The sequence below is a fragment of the Homalodisca vitripennis genome, chromosome X (assembly GCF_021130785.1).
Source record: "Homalodisca vitripennis isolate AUS2020 chromosome X, UT_GWSS_2.1, whole genome shotgun sequence".
In the NCBI taxonomy this organism is placed as follows: domain Eukaryota; kingdom Metazoa; phylum Arthropoda; class Insecta; order Hemiptera; family Cicadellidae; genus Homalodisca; species Homalodisca vitripennis.
Window position 1 is genome coordinate 69,293,657 of NC_060215.1, and position 24,093 is coordinate 69,317,749.

At 33.4% G+C, this 24,093-nt stretch overlaps 1 protein-coding gene across 2 annotated transcripts in view; it reads left to right on the forward strand.

Annotated features, from left to right (window-relative positions):
• Nucleotides 1-24,093, forward strand: part of LOC124369149 (homeobox protein PKNOX2-like) — a 75,978-nt gene that overhangs the window by 43,532 nt on the left and 8,353 nt on the right. The window contains exons 7-8 of one of the 2 annotated variants that reach the window (XM_046826929.1): nt 3,697-3,841; nt 22,084-22,209. In XM_046826929.1, coding sequence (XP_046682885.1) covers nt 3,697-3,841; nt 22,084-22,209 — 271 coding nt within the window. The remainder of the gene's footprint in view (nt 1-3,696; nt 3,842-22,083; nt 22,210-24,093) is intronic. The other variant, XM_046826930.1, reaches the window with a different exon arrangement.

Below are 24,093 nucleotides of genomic sequence, written 5' to 3' on the forward strand. Positions count from 1 at the left end.
CATATAAACAGGCTTTGAGTTTGATTCTTTGAATATTATTATCTGTTTGAAGTGTTGATAAAAGATGCAACTAGGGCTTTTGAAGTACACTAGAATGTTTGGTGGATTTTACCAGACCTAATAAGACACCTTTTGGAGAGGAAAACAAGGATTTGCGAGAACAAGTAAAGCCGAGAAGGAGGCATTTGTGTCGCAACATAAATTCACAACAATAACAAAATGAGCTGAGAGTTGAGCTGCAGGAGAAAATTTTAATGTCTGGGGTTAGCAGCCAATCAGTGGCACTGTATGTCATGGCCAATGTCAAGCGCTCTCCATATATACAATACAAATATTAAACTTGTAAGTTGTCATCCTAATGCAGACGGCCATCCACTTACCACTTGTAGCGCGGCCAAGGCCTCAGTTTACCCATGAGGGATCACTTCTGGCTGGATTATACCTTCCAGTTGAACCTACCACTGGGCACAGCAAAACACGATGTATCACTTAAATCTGGGAAACCTTATTAATGTCCAGGAACGGCACTTCACTAACCACAAATGTCAAGATTCTGGGTTTAAGGGCAATTCGATAGGTCTGGTATACTGTGGGAGATGGCTGTTGGAGTTGGTGGGGTTTGTTCCCTAACTTCAGAAGTTCTTGCTAGCCTCAACAAGGGTGTGCCATCCCCCTGCCTACTTTAACTGGAGAGGCTGGTTCAGAGCTGGTCTTCCCTTCTTTTGGGGAGACATGACTTTGAGATTAGTGCACAATTTTTCCTTATGGATCTCGATAGGAGGCGGCCCCTACCCCTTAACCTTACCCATCCTGAATATCCTGTCACTCCGTAAGCAGCGCTAAGGTTCTTACAGGACTAAGTGCAATTTCTAGTGCAAGCTTCTTGTCCTAAGAGAACAAAAAAAAAAGAAAAAAAGTGATGTTACATTGAAACCTTGACTGAACTAGCTGCGTTTACAATGGCAAAAAATAAATATTGCTTATCTAAATGGGTGCAAGAGCTCTCATGAACTCTACCGCAACCAGTGTTAGACAGTTGTCTGCAAGAACTGTTTTGCCCATTCAAATTTTAATTATAAACATTGTCGAGACATCACATCATGTGTGAACATACTTCGTATTGAATTCCGCAATAACCAGTGATACAGCTGTAGCAAGTACTTGTAACAATTCTCGTGAGTAAAATTGCTTATCTTGTTCACATTATGTAACAGAAGTTGCGCAGATTCACTCCTAACTTTACTTCCCAGTGTAAACGCTGCTTAATATTGTTACCAGTCTGCAAATGGCCAAATCTACCACACGTCGGTTTTCATTGTCAGCGGCATTGGCTAGATGGAGGCTGATGAATATCCCTTCAATTCTCCAATCAACTATTCATCTGAACGACTTCCCCACTCAAGTGACGATCTGTCAGACAATTGGAATTGTTCAAACTTTGGTCCAACTTGTATGACATGCCTTACGTCATATTGTTTTGTAGACCATGACTACAACCTAACGAACACAATGTGACTTCAACCACAGCATTTCGTGTGTTTATTTACTTAGTAGTTGTGTTGTCGTGATGAAATAGTTCTATTCTTGAATTATCTTAAAAGCAAACACAAAATATCTAATAACCAGTAATTGATAATGTTAATTGTGCTTGTGTTCTGGGGGCAACTAAGGAAAGTGCTGTTCTGTACTTGTAGAATGTGAAGGAAACACACTTTGGTAACTTCCGTAGCAGATAATATTCTGATGCATTCTTTTAATATTAGCCGGTAGTAGGATATATTGGGAGCCTCGACACTCACTGGACTGTAACCAGGTCTGTCACCAATGATGAGAATCTGGAAATGTGTGATTTATGTATGATTTTCGGACTCCAGGAAAACGTGTGGATTGTGCGTGAATTTTTACTAGAGATAGATCTATAACGATACCCAATACCCACAGCTCTTTTATATCGATTCTGATAACAACACAAGTGCATAAAATACACTTGGAAAATCATGATTTCACAATATTACAACTAGTGAGTGTGGAAGCTAAATCTTGAATCCAAATTGTATTTGTGGACGACAGTTTTTCGGCAGTACGCAAATTACCGATTGCTAACAAATTCATGTACTTCACGTATGAAAAAATATAGGTAGATAGGTTAACAAATAATATTTTTGTTATAATTTGTATTCTCTCTCTCTCTTTCTCTCTCTCTATAAATATATATATATATATATATATATATATATATATATATATATATATATATATATATATATATATATATATATATATAATGCACCGTCGAGAGTCTGCTGAGTCTATTTGTGGATAAGAACTATGCATTGGCAGTATGCGAATTACTGATTGCTAATACCGGTTTTTGATGTAGAAAAACTATTTTGAAGCGTACTGTAAGATAATACTGTAATTTATGAATTTTATTTTAATTGATGTTCGTATTTTCTGTATATATTTGTCAACGCCAGCATGTCTACTGGTTCTATGTGCAGACGCTGAATGGTGGTAAACAGATCATTGCCGATTTTTATTTTATCAATTTGTCGTATTTTGTGTCGTAGATAAATAAGAATCTCGATAAATATATATATTGATACATTTTTACATAAATGGAGTATATTCTGGAACCTCATTTTATAACCTACCATTTCTATGATTTAAAAGTATAAGGTAGAGGAATATAACTTATACTTCTAAAAAGATATTAATTTCCCTGAATCTGCAAATTCCTTTGAAATAGCTTGTTATTCCTAGGCTTCTTTCCCTCAAAAGGTTAAAGAAAGTTAAAAGTATAATATCAGTATAAATAAGGTCAGATGAAAGTATTTGGTCTACTTTTTGGTTGTTCTGGACCCACCTTGTGTACTGGCAAAATCGCGGTCTCATACAGAAAGTTTGTGCACCTCAAACACCTGATCTGCAATGCTGGACTATAGTGTGCCCCATGGTAGCGCTGTTTTAGCAATTGTTTGTTCTCTTTTTTTTTCAAATTGGATACATGTATTTTCGAGACATCACAGAAAGTATGTAACATCCAGAAAGGAACAGAAATGATATATATATATATTGAGTAAAGTAGTTTATTTGAAACTATTGTTTTTTATGAATGTTCTTTACCTTTATCTGTTGAAATTCCACATAATAAAAAACGTGCATTCACACACTGCAAGAGTAAGTAGTTGTTTTTTTGTACTTAATTAGATGATTACTTCATATTAACTACAATTTAACATATCTGTATGGTGTAAATTCTTAAAAACTTTTTCCACACTAAAAGAAAATAGTTTGTTCTATTTATAGGAATTCATTTATAAATAAAGCTGGCATTTCCACAACTGCTACCCAAAGGCCTTATAATTTGCAGTAGTCTTTTAATTCTTATATAATAGTGTAGAGAAATGGAGTAAAAAATCAGCCTGAGTCTAAATCGTTTAAGACTCTTTGCTCTTTTTCAGTATGATTAGTTAGGAAAAGTAAATTTCATTTTGGTTGGGCAGTAAACCATAAACTTATAATGTTTATTAATTTTATTTATTTTTCATTGGTTTCAGTTGCATGAAGTAAATTAATTCTTAAGTAAATTAAGAGTTCTCTAAAGCATTCTGAATTCTTTCTATTATAATTTTTTATAAGTATCACATAGTTGTTTTTATTATTTACCAAAAGTTTGTTTGTTTTGTTAAACAGAACCCATACCCCAAAGAGGATGAAAAGAGAGAGATAGCTGCTCAAACAAACTTAACATTATTACAAGTAAACAATTGGTTTATAAATGCGCGACGGAGAATCCTGCAGCCTATGCTTGATGCATCTACTCCATCAGATGTTACAGGTCAGCTGAATCTTCATCCCAATTATTTTAGTTTGTTTTTTTTTCGTAAGCTCGGAAAGCTTGAATAAAGTTATTCATCTTCAATATAACAAAAGGATGCACAATTTGTATCTGTATAATTTAGTAATTTTTTTATGTAATTAAACTGTTTAGTGGGGAAGTGTCTAGGAGTTCATAGAGAAGAAGAGAAATTTTTCATTCCTGAAGCATTAGTCCAGTTCGCCATACAGAAAACCTATTATAAATAATTTAAGAAGTTCTTTTCAACAACTACAATGTGTAAGTTGTTTTATTACATTACTAGAGAGAGTAAAAGCTCTGTGTTACGAACATGTTTAGATAAATACACAAGACAAACAATCATTAGAATGTTTGGTTCCAAAAATCATATTTTCATGCCTTTTTTGTATTTTAATTATTCCTAATGAGAGTTTGTTCTATATATTTATCTTCTATAAAATTGCTTTCAAATCTATGTATTTTTCTCTTATAGCATATTTACCGTTTTTGGAATGAAACTTCAAATTTTAGAATAGTAACTTTTTTATTTGTTTAATTGAAATTTTGACGTTATCTGCAAAAAGGTAGCGATCCAATTCATACAATAATGTTTTGTTCCATTTTCATTGATGTATCATAAAAGGAAGATTGCTATTTAAAACTTTTTAGGGGTTGGGCACCCCGAGACAACCTGCCTTGTGGGAAATATACCCCTCAGGACACTTGAATATTCCAAAAAGTGGTTCCCATTGACCTAGGCATATTTACTGTATTTCCTTTTTTGATTTGATATTGTCCAAAACATTAGCAGGGGGAATGCAGGCTTGTTTTTCACTGTCAGTTTTATGTTTGTGTCATTTGTTTTCAAGATTGACTCTCACTCACCCCTACGCCTCACTGATAATCACACTAGCCAGTGTAACAGAGAGCAGAACTCTCAAAAAAGTGTCCCAAACAACCCTGAGGCATTCAAAGAAATAAGATTACATATATTACACTGCATTAGTCACACATGTTCTCAAATTCTGTGCACTAGTAAACATTTTATTTACTTTTATGAGAGTTTTCAGTCTGCACTGTCCTTTTGTCTAGCTGATTTTTAGAACCTCATTTCCCAGTACAATTGTTGGAGTAGTGTTTTTATTGAATCATCACATTATGTGGTACTGTTTCATAGACATATTATTTTTATACTTTCTAAATTTTATTATGTTTTAATATTAAAAAGATTAAATGTTTAATTGAATTATTGAACTATAACTTTTCTTTGAATAGGTCAAATAAGAAATTGTGTGTTTGATATATTTAACTACAATAATATTCATTTTAAAACTATTGGACTCATACAGCAGTTTATTCTTTCTTCATATTAAAATGTGTTTAAACGATTTCATGGCCCCAGTACATCTAAATATGAGGTCATATCATGAAATAGAGGTAAATAAATGGCCTCTTTACACAAAAGATATATTTTTAAAACTTTAGGCATACATTTTCTGCTGATATATATTTTTTTTTCTTTCCTTCTGAGGGAACTGCTGATATATTGTGACCATATCTGTATAGAAAAAAAACCAATCAACCAATGAGCTGTATGAAATTGAAATTTCTTTTGCACATCGACTACAACCAGTTCCGGAAACTTCCAGACCACGAAAGGAATTCTACCTGCACAACCTAGATTGTTATAACTATATAACCCCAGTCTTAATTTATGACAATGGTGGCATACACATGGGGGTTTTACACCAAAAATCTGTCAAGCATCAGGCAAGAATCTTTATTGTTTAAAAACTAGGTGTTACACCTAAGAAGACAAGTTCCCCGCAGATCTCGAAATATCACTGCTTACAAGTATTACAAAAAGAGGAAAACCCCAAGTAAAATATCCACAAATGCATATTAAAATTAATAACAGAGAGACTGATAGCCCTCAGGAAATAGCTGAACATTTTAATACTTACTTTACTAATGTAGCCGAGCTGACGCTGAAAAAGAATAGACAGGCCATAGGGAACCATGGCACAAATGCACCTGACCTTCTAACAGAAATAATCTGCCAAGAGTCCTTAATTCTTACACCAACAAACAATGACGAGGTCAGGGGTATTATAAACTCCCTTAAATCAAAACAGTCAAGTGGAATGGATGAATACTCATCTAAGCTTGTCAAATACTGCAGAAAAGAACTGACTCTACCTCTTGTAAGTATAATAAACAAATCATTCAGCCTAGGCCAGTTTCCCTCTGCACTAAAGTTATCAAAAGTATACCCGAAGCACAAAAAAGGATCTATAAATGATGAAATGATGTGCAAAATTATCGTCCTCTCTCCCTGATCTCAACATTTTCAAAGATTATTGAAAAAGTTGTCCTCATCAGACTTATGACACACCTCAAGAAGCTAAATTTAATCAATGACTGCCAACATGGATTCTCAAAAGGAAAATCTACCATTTCTGCCACTATCAGCCTAATTGAAGACATTATTGACCAAATAGACAAGGGATAATACATCTCCGCACTTCTTCTCGATTATAGTAAGGCATTTGACTGTTTGGGACATGACCTCATCTTAAGGAAACTAGCATTACTGGGAATTACAGACACAGCAAACAAATGGTTTGCAAGTTACCTGTCAGGATGAACCCAAGTAGTTGAGGTACAGACAACCACACTTGGAATTACAAAAACACACCAGTCAAAACCACTTCCTATCCTCCGAGGAGTTCCACAAGGGTCTGTACTGGGTCCAGTCCTCTTTATTCTATTTATAAATGATTTCCCAACACATACCCAAGATAATAATACATTTTGTGTAATGTACGCAGACGACACAAAACTCCTGATAAGGAATCACACTGCAGAAGGTGTTTGTGCAGCTGCTACAGCGTCTCTAAACAAGGCTCTGAATTATTGTAAAACAAATGACCTGGCTATAAACCCACAAAAACAATACAAATTAATTTCAGTAAGAAAAGAGACACTACTCCCAGCATCGCCAATGTAACAGTTGAAAACCATGTAAAATTTCTTGGAGTCATTCTGGACAGAAATCTAACCTGGACTGAGCAAGTGAACAATGTCTGCAAAAAATTAGCATCTGGAATATATGTTATTCGACGCATTAAATGGATCAGCAACTTGGAATCAGCCAAAACAGCTTACTACTCGTTTGTAGAAACTCACATGAGCTATGGACTTGCGGTTTGGGGTGGCTCCTCAGTTGGAAACTTCAACGCACTATTTAATTTGAACTGAACACCCCCTAAGTGGTCCACTTCATTTCTTGTTTTTCACAGTTTTGTGACAACATTACCTATACATACATTAAATGATTTTCTGTTAAGCCTATACTTGTAAAAGTGATTGTAATGCTAAAATATAAGTATACCCATACAAACATGTACAAAATACCATTACAACATTTTTTAAGACATGTTTACTGGAAGTTATTTGCTGTAATTACATTAGAAATTAGCAACTGTGTGATATGTCTTGAAGCAGTCCTCTAGTCATAGGCCAGCCTCACATTGGGGACACCAGTAGATTGTGTCCCTTCTTCTGCCATGTTTGTAGCAAACCACACATCTCCTTTGAGGCTTTGCTTTTTTCCCAGTTGGTGGAATCTTTTCAATAAAATGTCTTTCAGTTAGGCGCATTGGTGGAGGCTCAGTGGATGGTCTGCCTTGAACTGTTCTTGGTACCTCTTGTTGAAATCTTTCCAAAATTTCTTTTACTAGACCTAATCTAAATGTTAAGTGATCAATATTGTTGTGTTTTGACCTCCAAATGATGTATGAGTTCAGAATTGTAATGTTTAGCAAATGCTTGAAGACTTTCATGTACCATTTAGTACCTCTTTTCCTTTCCAGTAGATAGTTTCTCTAGCACTTGATCTCCAAGGTCCACACCCCCTATATTCTTATTATATTCTACTACAATACCAAACATAACCAAACAAATAGACAGCTAAACACAAACAATAACATCGTCATGCCAGCAGACAAAGTCGTTACACAGTCAATTGCGTAGTTAGAAACAGCTGACAGCAAGCGCCACCTTGATCGATGTTTTTCGTCTACTATAAACTACATGTTGAACGGCTTTCGATACATAGGTATCGATACACCGATAGTTCATTTCATCTTCTTTCCAACGATGTATAACTCAAATGTATTACACCGAAAATAACCGAAATATATTCATTATAAGATCTGACTGCGCGATGCGTACAGCGAGTTCAGCGGTAAACACTAGACGTACGGCGTACGTCGCGGTGCGTCGAAGGGTTAATAGAGTTCTTACCCTACAGAAAAAAGCCATCCGAGTTTTGGCTGACTTAGAACCAAGGCAGAGCTGCAGACATGCCTTCCAGACACTCCAGATAATGACTTACTGCGCTATACATCCAAGAAGTTATCATGTATGCACACCAGAAGAATCTCAAAACTGGAAGGGACCTTCATCACTACAACACACGTTATGCAACAAGCTACACTCTACCCATACACCGCACAGCACTTTTCGAGGAGAAACCAACCTACATTGGGCGAAAACTATGGAACCATCTACCACAACCATTAAGAGAGCTTCAGCGTAACACTTTTAAAAAAGCACTCCATGACTTACTTGTTGGACAGCCTTTTTATACCATTGACGAATTCTCGAACCAAGACTGGAGGCCTCAACTGGAACTCAACAATCGCCCTCAAATGTGATGTATCATTGGACTCAAAAATTATTTTTCCAAAACAAGTTTGTCTAATTTCTGACTCTATTACTGTTCTTGATGAATACGCTAATAAAGAAGTTTGTCTATTGTCTAATAAGATCCGTTTCTCAGTAAAAATTTCAAGCAGCAAGTGAACAGTGCAATGTGTATTGTGCACCGACTCCCAGCATACCTTGCATACGAAATGACGCCATTTGCAGTGAAATCATTGTAGTGCAATCTCAGCACATTAAATATTTTCAGAGACAAAACTATGTGGCTATTTAAGGTCTTACTTAGGTGGTAATATCCTATAACAGCATCACTTTTTTTCCATGTATCATGTTTATGATACTCGTAATTAAATTTTAAAGTATCTTGATGGTTAAAGATGTACATACCAATATCAAATTATAAAGTATAAATTAATTACAGTTTGTTTTTATACATGCACAAAAAGTGGTCTGCAGTGATCTCTTCAACCTGCCTTGGTCATGATTTTTTTTTACATTATCAAGATTTCCTTAGTTCTGTTACAGTTCCCCCACAAAGTCAAACCATATCTATAAACAGACTGGAAATAAGTAAAATAAGTTGTTCTGGCATAGTTTTTTATTACTATATGATTCAAAAGTCTAATTAGATATATAACTCGGGACAATCTATAACTTAAATAATCTATATGTGGACTTCACGATAACTGACTGACTGCCTATAAGAGTTCCCAAACATTTGTTTAGTAAGAATCCATTCAAACTGAACCAAGTGGCTCATCCCCCAATTTGTTATCAAGTTCACAGAGACTCAACCATTAAAAAAGGTTGGGTCATCTGTATAAAAAATGGTTTTACATTTGACTGCCAATGATAAATCATTTTTATACGTTATAAATAGCAGAGGACCCAGGACTGAGCATTGTGAAACACGCCATTTCACAATAACCTCATCCGACCATCTGCCACTCACATATAAAATTTGTCTTTCGGATTTTCAAGGTACGATTTAAAAAAATGTAGGCATGAGCCCTGGAAACTGTAGCATTTTTATTTTGTAATGAGACTTTTGTTGTTAACACAGTCAGAGGCTTTGCTCAGGCCACACAGCGTAGTCTGAGCATATGTATTTTCAAAAGTTTGATAAATTTGCTTGACTAAGTAATCTAGTGCACAAACAGTTGATCTTTCTTTTTTAAAGCCATACTGAGTTGGATTCAAAAGATTATTTGATTCCAAAAATGTGGTAAATTTGTTCATATACTATTGATTCTATCAGTTATCGTAACAAGGAAATTATTGAATTAGGTCGGTAACTCTATGGTTTTTAGGTCATTTTTGTAGATCGAGAAACTAAGAATATCTGAAAAAATGCCTTTATTTAGTAGACTATTATTACATTTTGGAAGAGGATCAGCCAGAGTTGGAGCTGTACATTTCAATAGATTGTTTGAGATGTTGTAAACACCAATACTTTTGGATCTTTTCAGACTTTTCATAACAGACAGGACATCTTTGGTGTAATAATCTTCCAATTAAACCTTACAGTGTTGTTATTTCTCTCATCAAGAGGTTCACAACTATTTAGAGTTATTTGTTTTTTGTTTTATATAACTTACAGAATTAATGAAATATTTATTAGGAAAATCAGAGTCCATATCTGACTTAACGTTTTCTGTATATTCTGTATTATTTCTTATAACATTCCAAGCTGCTTTGCATTTATCAGTACTTTGTACAATATAATAAATGTTATTTAGTAATTATGCTTCTTTTATTGACTTTTTATAATTGAATTTTAATTTATTATATTTACTTTTAAGTGCTTTGTTATTGCTATTATTATTGTTAGTTGTACCCTTCAGCAATTTATCAAAGGAACAATAGTTCATCTTTCATTTTTGCCATTTCCTTAGTGTACTACTTTTGAGTGAGCTTCTTATTTTATAGTATTGTTAATTAAAATATTAAATACAAAATTGAACATTATTTCTGGATTGCTGTTATCAAACATGGATAACACATTTTGCCAATCATAAGCAGAGAGACTTAAATATAAATCATATAGCTTATTCCGGGATATATGAAATTTAGGCAGGTCTGGCATTGAAGGCATACCATGTACAATATGTGACCTGTCAATTAAACTCACATTAACCAATACACCATCATGATCAAAGTAAGGGAAGTAAAATATTTTTACTAAAGAAATTTAAGCAGTTTTTGTATGTATGTATAAAACATGATGAAGGCATCATGCTTCTTGTAGAGTATTCATTTAAGTAAAATCATATTGTTTCAAAAGATTACATAACTCCACAACAGGTTTATACGAGACATGTTTTTTAAGTAAGGTCCGTTTGAACATAAGTACACAACATAAGGTTATTTCAGAAAAGTAAATTTATTTTCAGATAGTGCATACTTCACTCTATTTTTCTACATAGTTACTAAGTTTGTTCAAACACCTATCATACCTCTCAACCAATTTTAAAATACCCTCTTCATAAAAACTTGCTGCCTGCTCCGATAACCAAGATTTCACTGCCGTTTACATGTTGTCATTGTTGTAATGGTTGCCATTTAGGTGTTCTTTGAGGTGGAGGAACAGATGGTAATCGCTCGGCGCAAGATCACAAGAACTGTAGGTGGGTGGTCAAAAACTTCACAGCCAAAACTCTCCAATAACTCACGGGTCTAACGTGCCATGTGAGGTCATGGAGAAGGACAATTCCCTTTGTCAGCATGATGCGTCTTTTGTTTTGAATTGCTCTGAGAGCTTTCTCAGGGTTTGGCAGTATGCTTCTGCATTGATAGTGGTTTCTCATTGCATGATGTCGAGTAATAAAACACCATGCCTATCCCAAAACACCTATGCCATGATTTTGCATTGGGACAGGGTTTTTTTAACCTTCACCTTTACAGGCAAGTGTGTGTGTCTCCATTCCATGATCTGTTGCTTCGATTCTGGTGTGATATGCGAAACCCATGTTTCATCTCCAGTTACAATTTGATTCAAAAAGCCGTCACCTTCTTTGTGATAACGAGTCAAGAACTTCATTGCACACTCATCTTTGGTTTGTGATCCTCTGTTAGGAGTTTCAGGACCCAACAGGAGCACGGTTTCCTAAACTTTAGGTGTTCAGAAACAACGTTGTAAAGCACTGATTTCGACACATCAGGAAATTTGTTTAAGGGACCTACCTGTTATTGTGAAGCGCCAGTTACCGTCACCTTTACTATTTCCTTACAGTATAGTAGTATAGTACACAAATGATTATTGCTACATTTATTGATCACCACAGGTGCAGGACTCATTTTATAGTGTTCTTAGTCTTTAACATCATACTAGAGATCGTGAATGGTTGTAATCTGAATTCTCCCACTTATCGGTTTTCTCTCCCTGAAGGATAAGCTGTACAACTAGTTCAGTGAAGAGTATCATGTAATCTCCACACTCATATTGGTTGGTCTGTTGAGTGGCTTTCTAACATTACATTTGCTTTCATGTGTACTTACTAGCTTGCTTTGCAACACTTCAGTGAGTTTTCCAGGACCATTGATAAACTGTTTAGACTGGTTACCCAGTTTTGTTTGGTTGCAAGATAGATGAAAGATTGTCTGATAATGGATATAATGAATTACCTCATACACTGTTGTTAACAGCTAACTAGACCTTTCTTATTTCTAAAGAATTGCAAGAAACCGAAAATAACAAAGATTCTCAAAATTTTTTATTATATATATATTTTTTTTAAGATAAAGTGTTTAAAAGTACAATTTCTTAAAATGGAGCACCAAAAAAACTGCACAATTTCACACAAAATGTTCAAACAAAACCACTTTTAAACCACTTAAAAACAAGTTTGAGGAGCTGAAAAATAATAAGTCTCTACATCCCACTCCTGGCTAAACGTTCTGGTTAGTGTATGATTAAATTTCAAAGTCTGGTATATCAACTTTTTGATCCAAGAGTAGTTTGAACTATGCAGTTCATGATTTGATGTGATTAACTAAATGCTACGATTCTATTAAAACCTCAGTATACCTTGCAGTTGTTTAATACAATTCCACTGAATTATCTAGCTATCAAACGGTATTGAATAACACAACCTACTCTCAATGTACTTAACTGAGAGGCTTAGTTCTAATTACTAATAGAAGACAAAATATTTAGAGAATTGCCTAATTTATTCCCAATTAGTTAGTTTAGGGGTACTACACTCACATGGAGACCTGCTAACCTTCATGCAAAAGCATTCAGTGAACAAAGATTTATTATGTGAGTAGCTGTCTCCACTTGGGTTTCAGGCATTTCCTCTACCCAACTGTGCTAAATCTGTTTAAAGCAGACAATTCCTCCTGGGAAGATCTATACCATCTATCAGTGTTGTTGTATGTGGTACGAAGATGTTATTTGTCCTTTAAAACCTCCAAAGTATTCAACTCTTATCATCATATAAGGAACACAATATTCAGTTGTCAAAAACACCCAAGGGAAAAAAGTTGAAGTACGGAGAATATTCGTGTTAGTTTATTAGCTGTATGCTGCACCATGGTTGCTTTGGGTCTAATGACAACAATACTTTGGACATAGCTTGTAAGTGTCAGAGAGCAAAAGTACTACAGGTATCTGTTATGGCAAAGAGGAATGTCGTCGTTAAGCCTGTAATTAACAAATCTGTGTTGAGATAAAAAAAATAGGTTATATCCATTTTTGTGACAGATTCAAATCAACAGAACGTCTGTTATCAATAGGATACTATAACACAATCAGTTATGTTCCAATAATATAAAATATATTTAATTGTGTTATTCCGAAAATGAATCGATGTTTGATGTTTTTGTGTGCAGTGTTTCTGGTTTCTATACTTCTAAATAGGACCTAAAACCTATTCCATCTCCATATTACAGCCTCCTTCATTGTTTCCTTAAGAGCCGCAAGTCAGCACTGGGAAATATAAAATATAAACACAGATCAACCTGTATATGGTTTTAAAGGTGTGTATGAGAAAAACAGAGATAAATTGAGATATAATTTGATTAAAATTATAGAAATTTCAGGATTTTTATTGTTTAGTATTAAATTAGACCTATCTATTTGTGTCTACGATTTACCTACAATAATATTTAATGATGAGAGCTAAAAATAATTTATCACAAGTGGGGTGTTAATTTATCACACACGCACGTACGTTTAATCAGGTTGACAGTTGAAAAATAATAAGTTTCCTCTTATGTTCGGACAATTTTCTGTACATAGTGTTCTAGTACGTGAACGTTGATATTTTGATCACTTATCCAGTATTCTATGACAAATGTTGGTAATTGAGGGATACGTGGTGTACAAATGTACACAAATTTGTAATACATTGAAAATCCTGATCCATTACAGGCTTCTTCTCATATAACATCTATTCCTACTACCCTCTCTATACTGATGTCAGTTTTTAGCCAAGGATATGTCTATATACTATATATTTTTAGAATAGTACAGTCATTTGCACTCAGTTGTATTCTATTTTGATATTTCCTTATACAATGCTATAATTCATAGATATACTTTAAAATTCATAGTTATAACTGTAGATTCTTTTACTTAATGTTTTAAAAATATATCCTCTTAAAACTATAAACTTGGTGATTTCCAATTTTCCTCATTTCAATGGTAAATCTTAAAAATTATTTTATCCCATTCAATGTTGATTCCTTATACAACAAAAACAGACCAATTAATACATAAGTAGTCAAAGTCAAAATTTCTTTATTCAAAATTTGTACATATACAGTTACATACACATACAAACATTGAATGGTGTCAGCTATAACATACATAACATAACATACATTTACATAATAAATGGACATCATTAAATTACCTTATTTTAACAGTGTATTTCACAACCACCTATCAGTTTATCAAAAACTCATCAAAAGAATACAAAGATTTACTTATAAGATATTGTTTTACTGTTTTTTTAAAAAGTAAAAAAACTATAAATTTTTAAAATATGTTCTGGTAAGCTATTATAAAACTTAATACCTGCTACTTTACCTGGTTTTTTTAGGTAATTTTTAGATTTATATGTGGTGCTGCAAGCTGATTACGATTCCTAGTTAAATAATTGTGCGAAGCCCCCAATTTTGGTAATGTGTCATTTACTTTTTTTACTACAAGTACCGTTTCCAATATGTAAAGTCTGTAAATTGTTAGAATGCCTAGATTCGAATAAATGTCTTGATTTTTGATGGTGTAGTTTAAGCATAATCCTTATGGCTTTTTTCTGTAATATCAAATTGCAAGTTTTTATCACTTGTTGCTCCATAAAGCACAACGCCAAAGGAAATGTGGGACTGTATATGAGAATAATAAACCATTTTCAAGGTATCAAGTTCACAGTATTTTGAGAGAGTATATAAAACAAATAACCCCGAGGATATTTTCTTTTCAATGTGCTGTATATGATTATCCCATGTTAAGTTCTTATCCACAATTAATCCTAGGAACTTAGTCTGGTTTACCTGTTTTATTTGTGTGCCAAGCACTTCAATTGAAGGTACTACATCATTTCTGTTTTGCCTAGTACTGAAAGAAATAAAATTTGTTTTATCAGGATTTAACAATAGATTTTTACTACTAAAATAATTAAGTATTGATATTAAGTTAAGATTGGATACATTTTGAATTTCGTTAAAAGATTTATGAGAAACAAGTAGATTGGAATCATCAGCACACAGAAACATCCTACTGTTAATGCTAGATACAGATTTTGGCAGACCGTTAATATAGCACAGGAATAGTATTGGCCCCAAAATAGAACCTTGAGGCACTCCATATTTAATAGTTTTAATTTGTGATTTTACAAAGCTAATTTGGCTGTCCTTATCAATATAAGATAGTTCAACATACTGGTTTCGATCTTTTAGGTATGAGATAAACCAATCTAAAACGATTCCTGATATACCTAAGCTGTTTAAAACTCTGATAAGGCTGCTATGGCAGACACTATCGAATGCTTTACTGAGATCCGTGAAGATACCAACAGCATGGTCTCCTCTATCGATAGCATCTAATGTTGATTCAACAAACAATGCCAGCAGTAATAACAGACCAACCAGATCGGAATCCGTGCTGCTCATCATCAAATTTATTATTGTTCTCAAGAAATTCAACAAGCCTTATATACATGACTCTTTCATATATTTTAGAGAATGTTGGTATTATAGACAATGGGCGGTAATTACTTGGGTCAGTTGTGTTACCTTTCTTAACACTTTGAGTGCTGGCCCTAAATAACATGCAACTCTGTAGAATGCTGGGCGTTTTTGGTGGTTTTTACAAATTTATTAAAAAAAAAGTATTTAAGATATAAGAAAAATATTTACATGCCTTAATTCAGCTTACTTTCGTCTTTATTTTAACGTAGGATTGTTAGTGTTTTTTTCAAAAACTACACATAAAATCTTTTTTTGAAAAACATATATTTTTGAAAAAAAAAATTATTTTTTGAGACAGTTTTTTTATCTAAAAAACTAAACTAAACATATATACAATTATTTACAATGACCCATTTACAAATATAAACTGTCCTTTGAATAATACAAATCATGTTTTTATGTTTTGTAGTTTTTTGACAAAAAAACTATGCCGACATGTTGATGCGTCGGCATCACTTTCGCCGTCAGTACTGTTTTCAGCATCTGTAACATAATAATATACCGTGTAAAATATGAGTATGTTTTCATTTTATTCATATAAATAGAATATTAGTTGAATAAAGTTAATTTATTTTAACAAATTATAGTTTGATTCACGAAAACAATAACATAACCAAACTTTTAGACTGATGTTTATATAGACTTATTCTTACCTGAAATATGTATCTCATCTTCTTCCATGAAATCAGGATCGATGTCAGAATCGTCAAAAATACTATCAACACCAATAAAACTATCTTCATCTAATACATCACTGATCGCAACCGTCGTTCAAGCTGCGATAAGCCATGATTGCGACATCGACTGCCGGCTGCAACGAACGTCACGTCAGCGGCACGTAAACAATGCGACCGAAGTCGCTTTGTCATTAAGCTCATTCAATACATCTGACGCTTTTTAGCGGTTAATTGTGTTACTAAAAACCCAAATAACATTGTAGATTAGGCAAAACCCGTTTAAATACGGACAATGTAATATAATACCAATTGAAATGACAACCACGTAAAACTACGGGATTAGCATTCTTCGGAAGTTTCGCTGTTCTGTAAAATTACGGGATTAGCACTCTAAGTGTTAAATATTGTTTTAATTTTAGAAATTTTTAATCTGTTAAGGAAAATGCCACTCACAAAAGAAGAGTTAATTACATGAGCCAAAGGCTTAATCAAAAGATGCTTAACATTCTTAATAATGGGCATAGGAACTTCGTCATAACCAGCAGAATATTTATTTTTAAACGATGATGTAATTTTGTCCAGTTCAATTTCGTCAACTGGTGTTATATGGAAACGCTTATCAGATAAATTTTGAATGACAAAAGGTAAATTGTTAGGATTTGCATCCTTTTGCAAGTTTGGAATGACACAATTATCTACCATACCTATATAATAATTGTTGAAAATTTCAGATACTTTGTAAGGATCAGAGGTATTCTTACCATCTGTGATCAATCTAATTTTACTCAAAAGTTCCTCATTAGGTTTTATCTCATTATTTATTACTTTCCATGTAGACTTACAAATATTATCTGAGTTCTTAATTTTGTTGTTGATGAAATCTTTTTTTAAATTTTGAGCCTTTGTTCGATACATTTTTTTTTTGTAATTTAATATTTGCTTTGTTGCTCTGTGTTTTGTTACTCGAATATTCTGACTTAAGTGAATTAACTCCTCTTTATCCTTCCTAAGTTCATTATTTATCCAGTCATTTTTATTTCTATAAACCCTAGTTCTTAATAATGGGAAGAATACATTAAAATGATAAATAAATATATTGTAGAATAAGTCATATTTTTGATCAACTGGTGCAAGATATAAGCTCAACCATGATTCTGCCTCTAATTTCTTTTGGAATAAGATTGTATTTTGTTTTGTAAATTTTCTTTTTAATTGTGTAAAACACTGCTTTTGCTTGACAGTTTTAAAGCAACTTCCACCAGTTGAGCATCATGATCTGATAGCTCTGTTATCACACCAGACACCGCTACTTGTGACCTATTAATATTTGTAAAAACATTATCAATTGAGCTTTGGCTTTCTAATGTAACTCTTGTTAGGAAATGAACTAAATATTGAAAACTGAGTTAAAATATTTTTTTAACATATCACAAGCCCTAGAATTCTTTAACATGTCAATATTAATATCCCCTGCAAATATAACATTGATATAGTTTTTACACAAGATACCCAGCGCAATATCAAGTTTTCCTAAGAGCACTTGGTCATAAGTGGCTCCAGGTGTTCTATAAAGACCAACTACAATAATTGAATATTTCCCAATTTTACCTGCAACTGAGCAGCATTCAAATTCCTTTTCAGTTACAAGTTCTTTAATTTGATGGATATCTACTTTTTTAAATTGGTGGGACACTGAATCTTTACAAAGAATCATAACTCCTCCACCTCGGTAAACTTTGCGACAGTAAAATGATTTGATTGTATAGTTGTTAATGGTAGAGTTAATAATTTCTAAGTTGTGTAATTTGTGTTCCGAAAGGATGACAATGTCAGAATCAATTTCACCCAGGATAATTTCAAGTGTCAATTTACGTGATTTTAAGTGCTGGATGTTTTGATGAAATATAGTAAAGAGATCGGTATTTCAATTTTTTTTGCTGTGTTAATAATGAGTTTGGAGGAGCTAACTCATTATCAATTAAGCACATTTAGGTGCTTAATTGATCTAGAGTTTGTTATCTCGGGGTAGTCAGTATTATTTGAGAGGAGTTTAAAGGTAAGGTGTTTAAAGAACAAGTGATCACAGGTGGTTGTGAAGTTATTTGATGATCATCTGTTTGTGAGGTTGAAGGTCCAATCACAGGGAAAGTTAGAAAAAAAGGACATGGTAGGAGAGGTGTGCTGTATGATTGAGGAGTTATTTTCAGATTAGGTTGTTGGGGAGTTACTGGAGATCCAGATGTAGGTAAAGTGGTATCTGCTACAGTCTGTTCTTCCTCACAAGGTGCTGTAATCACTTGTTCCACAGATTCACTTTGGCTGGTGAGTAGTTCTCCAAGTTTCTCCAGGAAAACAGGGTGAGAAAGGCCCCTTCTCAGCTCTCTTGTAGACTCCTGATTGTACGAAATGATGTATACCACTGCCTTGGTTTGTTGTTGGAACTCCATGATCCTTTTGGTGAAATGTTCAGGTTGTACCAGGTCTCTCACACAACAACCCATCGGAGAACATACTAATGTCTTAAGGCCCTTCTTCTTAAAGTCCTCAATGAGTTGGTAAAAGGCACTGTCATAATCTTCTATTGAAGGTTTCCCGCAGTAATTCGCTTTTGTTACAAGACTGTAGACAGAGACTTCATCTAACCGTCTCTGACACGTCAGCTTTTCATCCACATAGTCAGAATAGCGTGGCCTTCCAAACTTGCGTCTGAAGATTACAGCGAGACCACCTGACATGTGTCTCGGATGGTCAAAGTCCTTGGAAATTGTATGGCTGAAATCGACTGCTAGGTCCATTCTCATTTGGTCTATGACATCTTCCATATCAGCATTCACCACGTTGATAGCACTTTTGTGTGTGCTTCTGTCAAACTTTGGAGGTTTTTCTTGCGGTCTCTGAAGCAGATTTTGGCTTGATCGATGATGGATCTCTGCAACAGGTTCATTGAAATAATCCAATGCCCCTGGGTCTGCAGTCAACCGCTTCTCTGTAGGCTCAAGATCTTCAGGCGAAAGCATCAATGATCTTGCAATTATTTTAGCGACTTTGGATTTGTCCTTTTTATTCAGATGGAGACCATGTCCTGTATAGTAATGTCGGGGCAACTCGTGAAGAGGGAGTAGTTGTATTTTAGTTTTTGAGATTGATACTATATTTTGTAGTTCTGTGTTTATCCTGGTGATTTTAGCATCTAGCTCTGGATGGTCATGTGTCATAGTCAGTGTTGCTAATATGAGATTGGTGTTTGTTGTTTTGTTAATTAGCTGCTTTACTTCAGAGATGAGGTGTTTGATGCCAGTACTTTCAACATTATTTGTGCCAGCTATCACTAAAATGTGGTCTTTTTTAGTCAGTTCAGCTGTAAGTTTGTCAACTTCCTCGGTTACACATCTGAATCTAGCTCCAGAGCGTACAAAAGCTGATACATTAGTTTTAGGGATCCTCTGCTGTACCATTGTGCTTAGGTCCCTCCCATGGCTGTCAGCCAAAATCACCAACTTGGAAGTAAAATTTTGGTCTTTGGTTAGTTGTACATCTCTCTTCATCCAAAGTATAAGCCGCATCCTCATGAGTTTCAATGCTTTTACTGTATGTTTGTTGAAAGAATAGAATATGTATTGTCACACACAGTTACTGAACTGGTAGTTCTGGGCTTGGAAGCAGTGTTTTAGGCCTAATCCAAACATTTTCAGTGCCACCATTAGGCTTACTTACTAATGAGGGGAAGCAAGTTAGGCATTTACCAGTGGTTGTTTTCGTTTTGGTTAATGAGACTTCTTCTAACAAATGTTTTTTATCTTCCTGAAGAATTTGAATTATAGATCGCAAATTTTGTAGTTCTAACTTTATTTCTTTTAACTCCCGTACAAGAATTCGAGTTTGAAAATCTTGCAAATTCTCTTCAGTTTTGTTTTGATTGTCCGTAACTTTAGTTAAATCGATTTTTGGTGTGCTACTAACTTCTAACAGGGTTTGTTCAAACTCTATGCATCCATCAGTAACAGTATTCAGCTGTACAGTCAAATCAAGTTCAGCAGGTGTATTAACACCTACATCGACAGTATTCTTTGCCATTTGTAAAGAATTAATTTCCTCCTTAAGTTTTATGATTGCTATTTCCTTTTCACTTAGCTCTTCCTCTAATGTCTTTATCCTTTCATTGCTTGAGACAACATCAAAATGATCTATCCACTTTGTTTTTACCAAAGTTTTTGGTGTCATATAAAAGTCTTCACTTTTGTTGTATTCATTGTTCATGTTTTCTGTATTTTGTCTAAAAGTTTTTATTATTTTATCTTTTTTAATAATTTCTTTCTTAAGGTTATCATTCTCTCTTTTTAAGTTTGATAATTCTTCAACTATCTCTTCGTTTTCTTCTTCTGCTATACGTAAAGATGTTTCAATTTTTTGTTTTTCATGTTGTAGTTGATTGTTTATTTCACATATTTTGTTTTGATCTACAAAACCCTCACAACCATTGTCAGGGTCAAAAGTAAAAACGTCATCTTCATCTTGGTTTAAATCAAAATTTTCAACTTCCCTTAACGCGTTTTGCAATGAAGGAGTTACTTTCCTGTTTGTTAGATTTAGATTTTTGCCCTTTTATCTTTGCAAAATCTTTTTCACAAACCCCAAACAATTATATTATATTAATCTGTTTATAAATCAGTTTAGTAATAAGACAGTTTATAATTTTATAAAGCAGATACACTCAATAATTTGATGTGTTTTTTACATAATATAATATTAATTTTTTTTTTTTTTCAGTAAAAATTTTACTGCCTCTAGGTGGATTTGAACTAGGGACTTTGAAGTCAGTTAGTAGTAGTGATTTTATTCACTGGGCCAATTATTATTCCAGTTGCCCAGGATCAGTTATCAGTCACTGATAAGATGGACTTTGTATTAAGCCTTGTTTACTGATGGTTGATTGACAGCTTGTAGACAACCACTAACTGTTTGATCAGCAAACAGCTGTTTCTGTAATTGAGTTGGTTAGTTGGCTGGTGGAATGATGTGATTGGTTATAACATGCTACTTGAGTCAAATTTCACCTTCCTATTTCCTGTTTAAAATATTTTGCTGCTTTATTAGAAAAATTGTCTTGTTTATAAAAATATTAATCAAAATTGTCACTAAGATAACATTAAGTGAAGAAACATTAAATACTTGTGTCTGTGATATTGCTTTAAGGTATACAACTTCATACAGTGTGTATTCATAAACATGTGGCTTTTACCATCATGATGTAAGTAGTATTTTGAAACTAATTTATTCAATGTTGTAACTGACAAAGAAAGTAAACCTTTTATTTGAATACTTTCAGAATACTTATCTGACCATTTTCTAACACATTTGTACTTCAGAATAATACCAGAAATGTCACTTAGATCAATAAATTGTAGAGATAAAATTTAGCAGACAACACACCACCATTCACATGGGCAACCATCATAGAGTATGTTTATGCATGATTAAATAAAAATATCAAATGATGTAAAAGTTTAGGTTATAGCCATTGCCTCATGAGGCTGTTCTTCCTGCTTAGATCTTTGTCATATCATAACAATCATCTCAAGAATTAAACTTTATATCAATGTTTTTCACAGTTTATATTAATTTATCAAACATTTTTAACAGGATCCACTGGAGCCTCAACAGGAAACAAATCAAGCAGTTCCAACAAACATAAACCCGGAAGTAATGGCACGCAACGCGTTTGGCCACCCAATATTTCAAAAGTAAACTCTGTTGACAATACTGAAGGTAATTTTGTTACTTTTAATGTGTAAAAAGTGCAATAAGTTTAGCTATTCAGTACATTATTCACTTCTCAAATCAGTTTACTTAAGTAAACATATGACCCATCATGATAAAATACAATAATATAACTTAAGAGTTCCTAGTCATTCAATTACAAAATTATTACACTGATTATAGATGCAACAAAATATATTGCAATAGTTTTAAGTTTAGTAACTACGGAATAACGTGTTGTAACAGTGTAGAGTTTTACATTACAAATAACTAAAGTACTGTACAATTTTTCGATTGTTGTTACATTATTGACAGAACATTTTGGCTCTTAAGTTCCTTAACATGTGTATTCTATCAATAGAGAACACAAAATCACTGAGTTTAGATCCGCAGTGAAAATGTTAAAGTGTTACTATCGTAACAGATCCTTATTGATTAAACCAGGACTCTTAATCAGATAGTGTTGGAACCATTGGCTCAGTATGCTGTCATCACTGTTGTAGTGTCCATTGTATTTTTGTAGCACGTAAGACATGGAGAGTGTCATAATGTAATTGATGTGGTATATTTTCCTGTGTGGCTCTTTCTGTAATTTTACTTGTCATGATGCTCTGTTATTATTTTTTAAACTTTACTCTACAAATTAGTAGCTGGATATTAAGAGATGCCTTATTTATTTCTAATAGTGGAATACTGTAATTACATTTATTTCTTTGTTGCATGATTTTTTACATTATGGCTAACTTGGGCATTGCCAGAACATGAAAATATCTTTTCTCTTATTTCCTGTGGACTTAATACATTTGGTGAAATATCTTAAGTAATACTCACTGTTGTATAAATATATTACTGTAGCCAAATTAATGTAATAAAATTTTCAGCCTGTCTTAAGAGCCTGTCTGTAGTGAAACTAGCTTGAGTTTACCCCATAAGATCAATGGGGTCAACCTCAAATACTTTTCTTTTTTGTCGTAGAATTATGGTTGATGTCTCATTATAAATATATAATTAATATGCATCCAAATGCTTTTGAATTTTACTTTTAAAGTGTATACTTTTGAGTATTTAAATTATAACATTAAAAAAGTTTGAAATTTGATTTCTAAAAAAAAAAAACTATAAAAATATAAAAAAGCATTTGGAAACATATAATTTAAATCTATAAAATTACACATCTCTATTGATAATATGGCCAAAAATAAGGGCGTAAATGTGTTTGAGGTTCAACATTGTTCCTCTTACTGGGCTAAATTCAATATGGCCACCAATATAACCAAATTCACAACCAATATACAAGGTGATCTGTTATTAGTGTTAAGAAAAAAACTGTGTTAAAATACTTGGTATGGGCTCCTAAATGGTGCATATTTAAGGGGTCATGCTCTAACTGTAAGAAAAAAATAATTTTGTAGAACTTACTAAAATAACGTGACTTGTTCAAGTAAAATGGCCATTTCTAAGTTATATCATTATTTTTTGTTATTTTTAGTGTCATTTTCAGAAGCTTCATAAAACTGACCATAAGACAAGGTGCAATATGTTTAGATTTAATTATGTCTGTAAACTTACATTCATGTCTGAAGTTAAAATCTGTACTAATTGGAAAATGTTAAATACCATTTAAAGCTTTAGATTTAGCAAACCATATACTCTAAAGGGTTTCAATAATTATTAAAAACATCAATAAATAAATGTTAAAATAGTATTATTTGGATAAAAAACATCATTTTCTTTATGTTTAACACAAAATTGGTAATAAGTTAGGGCATTTATGTACAGTACTTGTGTTTGTGTTTATATCAACATAGTTTAAGAAATGTCTCATTTATCTGCCAGACACCATTTTGTATTTTGTTATAAAGAAATTATTATCTCTAAAACTAGTTAAGCTGA